Below are 13,969 nucleotides of genomic sequence, written 5' to 3'. Positions count from 1 at the left end.
GGATAAAAGCCTTGAGATTCTGTAGCTTCACTTCCTTCTATTTCCATGTGGACACAATGTGATCAGCCCCCCTCACACTCCACTATGATAGACTATATTCTTCTTAAACCATGAGCCAAAATAAATCCTTCCTCTTGTAAGCAGATTTTGTCAGATACTTTGTCATAGCAACCAGAGAAGAAAGTAACAGACAAAGCAACAGCCCCACGGATCTTGTTATACAGCTTAGGTTGGCCTAGAACTTGCTATGTAGCCCAGATAGACTTTGAACATCAGGTCCTCCTGCTTCAACAGCCAGCTGCTGGGATTATATGCCTGTGATACCATCTCTAGTCCAGCATTTTCTCTTACAAAAACATCAGTCATATTGGATCATGCATCTACTTTTTAAAAGTACACTCCAATTTAAGTAATCATACCTTCAAGGATTCTGCTTCCAAATATATAACTTACAAATAAATAAATTCTCTGGTATGAGTGGTTAGGACTTTAGCACAGTGGTTTCTAAGGAAACACAATTCAATAAAAATGCATTCAACATCTTCCATTTGTAAATTCTGAGAGGAGATGATTAAGAAACATCTGGGGCATTTCCACAAATTCACTTTTACAAACAATTGTGTAAATTCTGAAAGAAGACAGAAGGTCTAGAAGAAGACTTGAGGATGTCTATTCCCACAAAGTGATTCCTGAATTCCAGGTGGCCCACTCTGTCTTTGGCTTTTCAGATGACCCAATCTCAGGTGAAAGCCACCATGAAAAAAATATGGGTGGTTTCTTGTACTGGTTAGCTTTGATTGTCATCTTGCCACAGCCTAGCATCCCATGGAAAGAGTTTCAAGAACATATTACCTAGAATGGTTGGCCTGTAGGCATGTCTGTAAAGGAAAGTCTTAACTGATGTGGGAAGACCTAGCCCACTGTGGGCAGCATCATTCCTTAGGTAGGGCGTCCTTATCTATGTAAGCATTGAGAAATCTAGGTGATCACAAGCAAGCAAGCGAGCATGCATGCAATTATCTTAAACGTGGGTGTGATGTGAATAACCACTTCAAGTCCTGGATGCTTTGGCTCCCCCGCTATGATGGCCTGTAACTTGGATTTGTAAGCTGAAGTCCTCTAAGTAGCTTTTTGTTAAGGTATGGCGCAGTTATGCTACAGGAATGAAATGAGAACACTGCTTACTGGAATTATTTAGACAGCTTTCAAAACACTACTGTCTATATCATACCATCAAGGATTCCAGTGTAATTGAGCTGGTTTTACTTGGTAACAGAATTTTTCAATCGATTCCTGGGTGACTCTAATCTGCTACCAAACTTGAGAACTAATGGCATCGATGGAGGCATTTTACTTATTACAAAGGGAGGAGATTTCTTTCCCAAGAATGACAGTGGACATAAGCACCGGTAACACTGAACATTAGGAATGCTGACTCCTAAGTAATAACATGTTAGGTTTTACAGACTCCAACACTGTGGTTACCACAAGAGCATATAATGCATGTAGCATTACCTTGCAGCAGCCTCAAAATCATCCTTTAATGGCAGATTTGTTAATTTTCCCTCATAGTTATGTTAAATGCTGAAATTTATTTGTGTTATCTTTTCTTGGTGCTTGTAAAATGGGAGCTTTATTCTCCTCTATAAACAAATGCTTCATGGTAACATGTTAATTGCCTTTTCTTTGGTAGCATACTTCACCTGAAAGTCCATTTCCCAGACTCCTGTGATACTAGCGTAGCTGTACTAGCTAGCTTTGTTTGTTTTTAGAGACATGGTCTCATTATATGTACAACTCAGGGTGGCTTGGCATTCTTTAAAATTTTGGTGGTGGTGGTGGGGTTCGAACCCAGGGCCTCTAGAAGGTGCTGAGAAAGCACACATCCATTGTACTATCCCCCAGCCCCCCAGGATGGCTTGGAAATCACTCTGTAGGCTAAGAGGAACCGAAAGTCTTGGTCTTTTTGCCTCATCCTCTCACATCCTGGGATTACATGCCCATTACCACACCTTGCCCTCAGCTAGCTTTTTATCAATCTGTTAGTTTTGGTTACCTCCCAATTTTCAAATATATTATATTTTGATTAATGTTTTGAGTAGAATGTAGCTGAAATTTTAAAGGTTGCCCTGAAAAACTTGTTTTGTTTAATTAGAACATTTATTTAGCCATTCATTTTTAATGAAATTATCATTATTTATTGGTGACACAAATATCTAACAAATACTAGGGTCCTTTGTAGGGAGAGATCTACATACCTGTAGCGCTGACCATGCCTGTTTGGGTGTGGTCACAGGCACGTAGAATGTGTGGGGGACAAAAGAGCTAGAGGGAGGAGATGCTTTCTCTTTGGGTTTGGTTGCTGCCTGGAGAGCAGTGTGCGGACCTTTGGTTCTTGACTTTCTTGGCTTCTCACATAAGTAATTTCTCCCTCAATAAAATACCATCACAAGACATCCCTATTTTGTGTAGGTTAATATTTCTGCATTAGTTTTTGTAGAGGTTCTAGGTTTTACAAGTAACCATGAGAGGGCAATGCCTAAGAATTCACATCTTCCGAAAGATGGTAAGGGATCAGGTATCTGCTTTGGTGCTCCACCATTGTCTCTAACAGTGTGTCTCCACTACAAGATTCAGGGAACCTCTGGGCAAAAAAGAAACAAGGACATGACTTCTGGTGCATGGCAAACTGGGAGATAGGACAGCAGTTCTATGGTCATGCCCACTGACAGAGCAAATGCAATGGGACAGTCATAAACTAGGAGTGTGGCTCTTCATCTGGTTACATGGAGACCAGAGACACTTTATAATAACGTTGCTACCCTACAAGTAGTTTATTACGGTCACCACTTGAAAACAACAGCTGCCCCCCCACCCCCTTCTTTCCTTTTCACTTCTTACAGCCTACCTTACTCTGGGATCATTTTTCTTTGACGAGGATCTGCTCTTTGTGTTTTTATTTGTTCATTGTTCATGTAAGCTGTTTCCCTAGGGGTGGAATGAAAGGTCAGCACCTACTTCTTAACTCTTCTGAAGGCACTGAAGGCATCTGCACCATGGCTGTTTGAAACCTGTCACTTTGTTATTACAATAAAAGAAATTTACTCTCCTAATTCTGCCTCCTCTCAGGTTGTTTTTCTGCCTCTTTTTAAAGTTTCATGGACATGTCTAGGGGTAGGATTCTTTTTCCTAACCCTGCTTAAACTGTGTCGCGCATCTGGCTTGGCATATTGTGTTGCAGGACTCACGCCTCATACTCCTGCCTCTGCTCCATGCTCTATTCTTTCACTTCTCTCCAGACCCTATGAGTAAAAGAGCATTCTAGCACTGCTGAAATCTATCCTATTCTCATGCATTTCTAACGTCCCTCACTCCCTCTGCCTCCTTCAGGACAATTTGTTCATGAATGCTCTTCCAACTGTGTCTAATGTGCTGCTAAACACAACATATCCAACCATTTTGGCTATTACAACTTTCCATTTCTAGAAGTTCTATTTTTTAACACTGTTTACTTAAATTTTTTTAATATAATATGTTTTGGTCATATTCTTTGCCCTCCTCCAAACTCCTGCTAGATTCTCCCTCCCTAACCATCTAACTTTGTATTCTTTTTTTCTCTTAAAAGATAAAACCAAACCAAACAAAAAAAGCACGCATAAAAAGGACACACAACAACAATAATAACAATTAAAACCAAGCCAATCAAACAGACAAAAACATGGAATCCATTTTGTGTTGGCCAATTATTTCTTGGCATGCAGCCTGACCTGTGGTGTGGTTGCTATTACCCAGTGTCACTTCATTGAAGAAAACAGACTTTTCCTTTCCCAGCAACTATCAATGGCAACTATTTTTTTAATTAGGGGTAGGACTTTGTGCCCACTTTGTTTAAAAGGCTGCTGGCTACTTGGGATGGAATCCATACCCTGACTTTTAATGAGGCCAGAAGCCTGACGTTAGAAATGTCATGGATCCTAGGGGAAAATCGACTACAATGATTCTGCTAAATATACAGCAACAAAATGATTTCTAATGACATATTGCTATACCCATGGATCGGTACATTACTGTACCCTCATCAGAGAGGCTTCCTCTTGAAGTAGATGGCAGATAACCCTGAACCTCACATGTGGACAACATGCAGAGAACAAGGGGCTTTGGCACAGTGAGCCCTAAGTTGGGTGCAGGGCATCCCTTCCCTCAAGGAGTGGAGCTCTAAGTGGAAGAGGAGGCTGAGTGACTGTAAGAGCCAGAGGTGGTGGACAACTCCAAGGAAACAGCATTTCCATATACAACGGGGCTGAAGCAGACACAGAACCAACTCATGGTCACTCTGACAGCATGCACAAGTTCAAACTACAATGCTTACTTTTATAGTTCTCTGCAAGTATTTTCCAACTCAATTTTCTTTTCCTCTTGAAATGTACACCATTTTCTCTTCTATTATTCTGTGTCTGGCGACTGCAATGTCTAGTCTCTCTGAAGTTCAGCTCCTGTGGTCCACTATGCCTGTTTCTGCTACTTCCCAACACCATAGCCAGTTAACGTTGACCATGTGCTAGCCACTGTACAAAGAAGTTTCCAAAGCACAGAATGAAAATATGTTCGTTTCTAAAGTGTTTGCTTATGCTTCCGACCTGCTTGCAATGAGCAGGCATCAAGTTTAATGCCCAAGGCTTCCTAGGTCTCTCTTTAATCTGTGAGTGCTGTTACTCTGGTTTCCTGTTCATCTTGAGGAGGAGTCCATTGGGGCTAAGGGTTGACTTCTTTTGCCCTCCTCCTCCCTAGCCTATCAAAGCCAATTTCTAATCTGGCGCACCTAACATACTGTCAGTCTAAAGACATGGTGACTTTTGTCCTTGGGTTAGTTGCATTTCCCATTACTGTGACAAAGTACCAGACAGAAGCCATTTAAGAGAGGAAAGCAGGTTTTGGAGGGATTTCAGCCTGTCAGTGTGGGGAAGGTATGGCCTGGTGGCTTGTGGGAGCTCACGGAATTGAATTTCACACTGTGGCTGGCCAGGAAATGGAGAGAGCTGGATAGAGCTGGGTACAACTTAAGGCCTACCTCAGTGACCTATTTCCTCCAGCTTAGCCTCACATCCCAAAGATTCCGCTAACTCCTAAAAAAGCATTCAACCAAATGAACCTGGGGGTGCATTTCACATTCAAATGTACAAACTTTTATTTATCTTTCTGGGCTTCCATTGCCCAATTATTCTCCCTGGTAATCCCCACTGTCATGTCAACTCTTTGAAGGTTTCTAAGCATTACAATTATTGGAAACTGGTTTGTAGTGGTGGCTCAGAGGTGGCCTACTGGGAACAGGAAGCCAACCACTGTCTTCCCTGCACTAAGGAAACACGCAGTAAGTGAAGATTATATTAGCTAATCATTCCATTTCCCCCAGCCACGCTCCATTGCTTGCCTGCATTTACCTGCAATGCTGTTTTTAACTTGCAGAATTCTCATACCCTCTCCCCACCCCAAGAATACCCGTCCTATTGTTTGACAAGATGTTAAACATATGCTACCTTTCTCTCAAATCTTTGCTTCTCCTTCTTGTCCAGATATGAGCATCATCCCTTACTAATTCAGACCCTCACACATTGACCTGTGCATCTCTTTCCCAGAGCCTAGCCACACAGGGTTGACCTCATGTGATTTTTATCTCTCCTGTGAACACGTATCTGTCATTTCTGCCTTCCAAAGAATCCCCTCACTTCCTCTCCAGCTCTGTGCACATCCTACACAGCTTTCTGGAAAATCTGATAACCAGGGCTTCATTCTGAATGCTTAATCTGCTGTGTTACTGGGGTGGATTTTGTTCTTTCTGCTAAACCTTTATACTGGATAGGCTGCTCTCAAATGTACCAGTTTGTGGAGACTGTCAGACTCTGACTGCAGGACTGCTCTCTCACAAGCATTTAAGAAACAGAAAGCATCAGAAACTCCACAACCAGACCCACACCTTTCCCCACAAGCCTTCCTCATGGACATCACAGTTGCTCTCCATGTGTTTGTGTCATTAATCATTTCTGTTACCACCTGGGACTCTGTGGGAGGCATCTGGCACTGGGAAGCGCACTAGGCACCTGAAAGTGGCCACATGCAGCAGGCAGGCAGGGGTGGAGGCGTCTCTGTGAAATCCCTTATGTACACATCTCAGATGGCTTCTGCATCTCAGGTCTGCTTACCTCACAATTTTGGTGCCATTTCTCACAACTTGCATGTCTACCATGCAGCCTCCGGTAACATAAGCAGCCAGGTTCAGCTCAGAGAACTCAGCCTGGAAGAGAAACGAAAACAAGCAAAGGAGACATCAAACACTACCAGGTAGGATGTTTGTGTTTACTGTACACTTCTACTATTATGCAGTGCCCATTTAGCCTAGTCTCAAACTTGGCAATCGAAGCTGAGAGACAGGTGACATACCCAAGGTCACACGATGGACACGTCAGATTAGAACCCATGAGTCTTGGATTCAAGGTCCCACTGCCATAACCACAACTCTTTGCTGCCTCCTCGGAATCAGAACAGGCCACTCTGGCTCTGACTAGAAGACACCATTGTTAACCGGATGGTTTCCCGAGAGAGAGTTGGAGGCCTTGTGCTATGCTGGTGATCAGCCCCATGGCTCAGGTTACGTGGCTCTGGTAACAATTGTTGTTAACAATAACAATTGGCTCAAATTATGTGCCTGACATCCCTTTCTTAGGAATGGCCTCTTCCCTCATTCTATACATGTAGCTACAGTGGAATCACTATGTCTGTGCCATTTTGGTCACAGTTGATGGGCAGGTATCTGATACAAGGTGAGGGAATGATGGGCTCCTAGCTGAGAAGTTAAGATGTGGTGGTTTGAAAGCAAACAGCCCCTAAAGGGAGTGGCACTTTTTAGGAGTGGCTTTGTTGGAGGAAGTGTGTCACTGTGGAGGTAGGTTTTGAAGTCAGTTCTCAGACATGCTTAAGCCATGCCCCGTGAGACAGACCACTTCCTGTTGCCTTCATATCAAGATGTAGGAATCTCGGCTCAGTCTCCAGCACCGTGTCTGCCTTCATGTCACCATGGTGCGCCGTTATGATAATGGAGTGACCCTCTGGAAATGTAAGCCACCCCAGATGAAATGTTTTTCCTTTGTAAGAATTGCCATGGTCATGGTGTTGTAATTTTTAAGAAGTGGCACATGAAAGACACCATGTGACAGAGTTCAAGCAGAGGTTTTTTTTTTTAATTTTTTAATTAGGGAAGGGGATCATAAAAAGGGTAAAGGGGAGGAGGGAGATTGGCCTCTGGGGACAGAAGCAGTGAGAGATAGGAAAGAAAGAGAGGGAGAGAGAGAGACAGAGACAGAGACAGAGAGACAGAGACAGAGACAGAGGGAGAGACAGAGACAGAGACAGAGGGAGAGACAGAGAGAGAGAGACAGAGGGAGAGACAGAGAGAGAGACAGAGGGGGGGAGGGAGAGAGGAGAGAGAAAGACAGAGAGAGAGAGAGAGAGGAAGAGAGGGAGGGAGGGAAGGAGGGAGGGAGAGAGAGAGAGGAGCAGACAGAGAGAGAGAGAGGAGGAGGAGGAGGGCAGGGCCCTTTTAAAGGGGAACACAGTGATAGGCACAGGTGGTGCTGTTAGTGGCAGCAGCTGAGGGTGTATCCTGATAGAACCCCAAGGACAGAACAGTACAGAAGCCTAAATACTAATACATGGTGCATCTTCACAGCAATAGACAACCCCAACTAAGACACAAGACTGTTTCTAGGGGTTTGTATCTCTTTGTTCTTTGTTCTGTTTCTTGACATAGGGTTGTATATAGTGAATCAGGCTGGCCTCAAACTCCCTACACAACAGAGAATGACACTGTCTCCTGTCCAGTCTCCACCTCCTAAGTGCTGAGATTACCGCTATGCCCCACAATGCAGCAGATGGAACTGAGCGCTTTGTGCCAGCACTCTGCCAACTGAGCTACATCGCAGCCCACAGGTGGCTTTTGTCTTTCAAGCCTGGTGCTACTTGGGATCACATTTACTGCTAGCTGCATTAGAAAGCATGGAAACCCAGAATGTAGGACACTGAAGGACAGGAGGAAGGGTGTGGGGAGAATGAGAGGAAGAGGAAGGAAATACCCCAGTCACCAAGAAAAGGAGAGAGGGACAGAGGCAGGAGACAGAGAAGCCTCCTGACGCTCCTGTCTGAATTTCGAGGTGCACTTTGGTGCATGCTTGTCTGTTTAAGGAATTAGTGAAATTCTATTGCTTTCAATCAGAGTTCTGGGGAATAACACACGTTTCTGGTCACACCCTATGTTCCCTGGAGATAGAGATGTGTTGCTTTAACTACCTCTATCAGATCCCTAGAATGTTTTAATGAAGACCCACAACTGGGGGCCTTAAATGACAGGAACTTACTCTACAGTTCTGGGCTAGAAGTTCAAAGTCAAGGTGCCCGTATGGCTGGTTTCTTTTGAAGGCTTGTAAGGGGGACGTCTACTCTAGACCCCTTCTGTTGGCTTGAAGTCCACCACTTTCTCCCTGATCTTCTCCTCCTCATCATCTTCTCAATGTTCATCCCTTTTTCTAAAGTCCCCCCCTTTTGTAAGAACATTAATCATGTAGGTTCTCACTCTGATGGCCTTGTTTTTGATTGGGGACCTCTTTAGAGGTTCTCTCTCCAAGTAAGATCACATTCTGAGGTACTGTATATTGGATTTCAGACTACGATATTCTTAAAATTTAACTTTATCCATTCTTTAAGAATGTCATATATGGGGCTGAATAGATGGTTTAGTGGTTACAGTGTTATTGCTTTAGCAGAGGACCCAAGTTTGATTACTAGAGTCTACATCAGGTGACCTAACAACTACCTGCAACTCCAGCTCCAGGGATCCAATGCCACAGAGTCATATACATACTCATAATTTAAAATAATAAAATAAAATTTAAAAAAGAATGCTATACATGCACACAGAGTATTTTGGTCATATTCACTCCCTCTAAATTCTCCCAGAACCCTAACACAATTCCCCTTTCAATTAAAAAACAATTGTAACCCACTGCATCTAATTAGAGCTGCCCAGACACATGTGGAAATAGGGGCAGTAACTGGAGCATGGACAATCAACCGGGGACCACATTCCTGAGCACCCCACCTTCTGTTTTTCCCTTAGCAGCCATCAACTGCCAATAGCTCTTATCTGGGTGTGGTCCTCATGAATCTCTCCCCCATTGTGATTGGCTCGATTTTGTGTAAGTCTTGTGCAGGCAGTCACAGCTGCTCAGAGTTCATGAGTTCAATGGCTCTGTTGTGTCCAGACACATTTTTACAGCAGTGTCACTCTAAATCTTTCTACCCTCTTCTATGATGTTCACCTTGGGGAAGCATGATATAAAGATATACCATTTGAACCTGGGCACTCAACAGTCACATACTCTGGAATCTGACTAACTGTGAGTCTCTGGATATCCACTATAATAAGTATCATATATAATAAGAGGTGAGACCTGTACTAATCTGTGAATATAAGGTTAAGACTTTAGAAGGCAGATTGATGCTATTTCTATTGAGAAGAATAAAGAAGTAAGGTTTTCCCTAGGGTATATGATCTTCCCAGCCATTTGGTTCTTGGCTAGATTTATAATACCATAAATCCAAACAGAAAGCAGTTGGTTGCCAACATAGCATTCATGCCACTATTGCATCAATGGGCACATCTTACCAGCAGTTGTTATCGAAGCTTACAGAGTTTACAGCTAGGTAAGATTTTTCATGATTTTTCTCTCTGCCTCAATAGCCTGTATAGCACCTCTAGCATGATGAAAGATATTTAGCAAGGAGGAAGGTATTAGGTTGGTATCAGTTTGATTTCTCTTGTTCTGTGACCAAACTGTGTAGTGTCTTTCAGCAGTGGGTTCTTGAACCAAGCCCAGGTAGGTGACCAAGAGCAATAACAATTGTCTGTATTGTTTGTGGGGGTATAATGGATGTCCCTGACCAACAGGAGGTATATTCTATATCTGGCTCTGTTCTCCTTATCAGCCTATGAATTTTGATAGTAATGTCATCATTTAAAACAGATAATACCTGGAAACAGACATAGAAACCCATGACTAACCACTGGGCCAAGCTTCTGGAGTACAGTCAAAGTGAGGGAGGAGTGATCATATGAATAAAGAAGTCAAGGGGGAAACCCACAGAATCAGATGACCTGAGCTAATTAGACATCACTGACTCCAGTCTGACAAATGGGGAACCTGCATAAGACCAAATTAGATTCCCTTGATACAGGTGACAATGGTGTGGCTGGGACAATATTTGAGGCCACTGGCAGTGGGTCCAAGATCTAACTCTGATGCACAGACTGACTTAGTGGAGCCCATTCTGTATAGAGAAATACCTTGCTCAGCCTATGCACAGGGGTGTGGGGGATGGAGAGGTGCTTTGGTCCTGCCTCAACGAGATGATGGAACAGACGTAGTAGACTTCCTGGGGGGGGCTTACCCTCTCTGAGGAGCAGATGGGAAGTGGGGGTGAAGTGGGGAGAGGGGGAGGGGGAAGAAGGGAGGGGCACTGAGACTGGAATGTAAAAAAATAAATAAAAAAGCAAAAACAAACAAACAAAAAAGGAATAATACAAAAAGGCCTTATTCACAGGAACAGCCAAAAGCCATTCTTTGGATCTAACGAATCAACATAATTGTTCACATATATTCAGTACTCATTGTGTGCAAGGTTTTAGTCTAAGCATTTCACACACATAAATCCATGTAACCCTTGTCCAGGTAAGGAAGTTGAGGAAGAGGGAGATTAAATTTACGCAGGATGCCACACAATGGGTAGCAAAGTCCAGTATCTAACCCCACATTAACGTCTGAGATTATAGTGCTTTGAATAAGACTGTCCTTCATAGGCTCAGATATTTGAGCCCTTGGTCCCAGCTGGTAGCACTGTTTGGGTGGGGGGTTAGGAGGTATAGACTGTCCCTGGGGGTGGGCTTTGAGAGTTTAAAGCTCACATCACTTCCAGTTTTCTCTCTCTCCTTAATGCTTTCAGTTGAGGATGTGAGCTTTCAGCTTCTTGTTCTGGTCACCATGCCTGCCTACTGCCATGCCTTCCTCATCGAGATGGACTTTGATGCTCGGGCACAACAGGCCAAAATGAAGGGTTTCTAGAAGTCGCTTTTGATTGTGGTATTGTAGCACAGCAACAGAAAAGTAATATGGGGACCTAAAAATTAAATAGAACAAGTTTTTAGGAGAATGTCATTTCATGAAGATCTAGACGTATCATCTTGGAGCTATTAGAGGAACTGTCACAAAGGGCCTGACTCTTTCTCCAGATGGCATTAAGTGACACTTAATACCAAGAACACTTACGCCTCTTGCTCTAATTAATAACCTCACTATGTTGTGGCAAGGTGAAAAAAAAGATCATTGCTAATGAGCCCACACTAGTAGCCCGTGGTAATAACCCAGCTATTATGTCTGATGCTTTCCAAATTCAGCTCCAGATTGCTCAAAATACTTAATTGGAAACATCAAGGAGAATTTGACGAAGCTACTGCATGTGTGTGGCAGGGAAAGATGTTAAAAGGAAGCTGTAAAGCAAGAGCGTTGGTTATTAGATGTGTGAACAAAAGGAATGGACTGAGGGGGTGCAGATCCAGGGGTTGTCTGGCTGCCCAAAGGGAAAAAGAAATTCCTAGAAAGAAGATATACTCAGGCTCTGATTTAAAAGTTTGATGGTGGATCTGTTAAGTTTGTCCCCTTCACATGTTCCAACAGTTCACAGTTTCACTGGATGTTGGGGTGGACCAACTCATAGTCCTGGTTCTGGGCCTGGGTGGTAGCTGGTTAGTCAGCTTGCTAGTTTTCCCCCATTATCACTACCTGACGAGCTCTCCAGTACTGCCTGGGCTACCTCACCCAGTGTGCCTACAGGAAGGAGCAGGGCCAGTTCTCTTGTTCTGGGGTCCTCATATCCCAGTACCTTCCTTCTCTCACATTGCTAGGGCCAGCTCTACTGTTGTGCCCAGGCAAGGTGCAGGGCTCTCGCTCCCTGAGGGGCATAGGAGAAGGAAGGCCAGGGTCAGCTCTTCTGCTCTCACAACCTCAGGGCTGGCCCACCAACAACAGGTCAGCTCTAGTGTGCTGCTCAGGTAGAGTGTAGGGCTCGCTCTTCTGCGTGTCTCCATGACACGGGACAACAACAGGATATCCATGATGAGCCCAATGAGAGCCCACTTTCAGTGGTGTAGCAGAAATCAGAGGCCTTGAGCCAGACCAGTAACTCGTGGAAATGAATACTTGCAAGTAAACATGAATGAGTAAACATGGGTAAACTGTGTATCTCAATGGACCACACTACAGCTTCCATAACAAGACTCTTCTTCTGTTTTTATTTTCTTTGATTTTTGGTTTTTCTTTTACATGTGTTTTTGATTTGCGGGTGGGGAGGTTGCTAGGGCAGAGGGCAGATGTGAGGGGAGATAAGTGAGGTCAGAGTGCATGATATGAGATCCACATAGAATCAATAAGTTTTTTAAAAAAGAAAGAAAAATTAGTGGCCGGTCTTGTACATATGTGCATGTATAGAGCTGTTTCCAAGCCATGTATTATAAACAATTAGGGAAGGTGAATGCCTGGGTTGCAGGACGACCTGTGTGTTGTAACACACACACAGTTTCAGAAAAAAGGAATTTCTGTATTTAGCTTTCTAAAACATCAGCAGTAATGGAAACGAGCACAGAGGTGGCTAGGCCCCTCCCCATGGAGATGGCTCACTGGTCCTGTGGTAGGATCTGAAACAGTGATCTCTATGGAAGAATACCATTGTTCCCATAGAGACTTCAGTGGGTCAGGTGCTGTTCCCCAGACAATATACCCAAGTCTGAATCTCTGACACCTTAGGGGGCCCTTTTAGGAAATAGATTTTTTTATACAGATGTAATTGTAGTGACTATTTGAAGACATCATCTTGGATTCAGGTGAACCCAAACTTTAGTGACAAGCCCTGAGAAAATCAGATAGAGGATAAGAAGTCATATGAAGGTGTTTGTGAAGTCTTCTAGTTCGTGTTAACTTTCCATTGCAACCCTGGAGAAAATGAGCTGAGTGCTGGCTCTCTCTTTTCTCAGCCTCCCGATCCATCCGAGTCTGAGCAAACAGCCTTGAGCTTCTGCTCTCACCACCAAGGGCTTTTCCTTCCATCTCACCTTCCCTGCCATGATGCTGTCACAATGTAAACAAAAAATAAAACTCTTCCCTTTCTTTAGTTGATTTTAGTCAGATACTTGGCTAAGCAATGAGAAAAGCTGCGAGTACACAGACTTTGACTCATGGTTACAATAAACTACTAGAGACTATTTATAGTCCTGTCTTATCCAAGGAGACCAGACAAAATACATTTCAGTTTTCAGCCATCCTACAGCAGGCATTTCAGAACTGAGGCTCTGGAAGAAATGATGTAATTATCCCTATAATCATTCAAGGTGGCTGCCTGGAGGGAGTTTCCTGGCTATAAAGCAGCAACAGGAGAACTCACATTGAGCTCAGCCATTGCTGAGTTCAAGACACCAAGACACCAAGAGGAGAGGCACTTTGGATAGAATTTGCAGGTAGCATATAGGAAAATATGGAGCTACACAGAAAAAGAACTCCACAAGGAGGGATCCGGAGGTCTGCAGCCAAGTGCCGGTCTGGCCCTGTATGAAAGGAAACACTCAAGGCTGGGGGCTTAGGGAATGGGACAGCACCTCGAGCATCAGTAGGTTCAGCAGCCTGCAGAGCCCACACAAGTCTGGAAGCTGTTCATGTGCTTTTGGCTGTAGGGTGCGATGCGAACCAGGTTCTGAAGGCTCAGCTGTGGGCTAACATGCTGTGAAGTAGGATGATGAACATGAAAACTCTAGCTTGCATCTCTTTGATGATTAGGAGCACTGGGTCCTCTCCTCGGATGCTAATTAGAAATTCAGATA

At 43.7% G+C, this 13,969-nt stretch overlaps 1 protein-coding gene across 3 annotated transcripts in view; it reads right to left on the bottom strand.

Moving 5' to 3' along the window:
• Window positions 1-13,969, bottom strand: part of Syn3 (synapsin III) — a 431,748-nt gene that overhangs the window by 325,529 nt on the left and 92,250 nt on the right. For all 3 annotated transcript variants that reach the window (XM_013123361.3, XM_005083805.4, XM_013123359.3), the window contains exon 4: window positions 6,198-6,289. In XM_013123361.3, the coding sequence (XP_012978815.3) occupies window positions 6,198-6,289 (92 nt within the window). The remainder of the gene's footprint in view (window positions 1-6,197; window positions 6,290-13,969) is intronic.

Source organism: Mesocricetus auratus, unplaced genomic scaffold (assembly GCF_017639785.1).
Source record: "Mesocricetus auratus isolate SY011 unplaced genomic scaffold, BCM_Maur_2.0 Super-Scaffold_100011, whole genome shotgun sequence".
NCBI lineage: Eukaryota > Metazoa > Chordata > Mammalia > Rodentia > Cricetidae > Mesocricetus > Mesocricetus auratus.
Note: the sequence above shows the minus strand (reverse complement) of the source record. Positions and strands in the feature narration are given on the sequence as shown.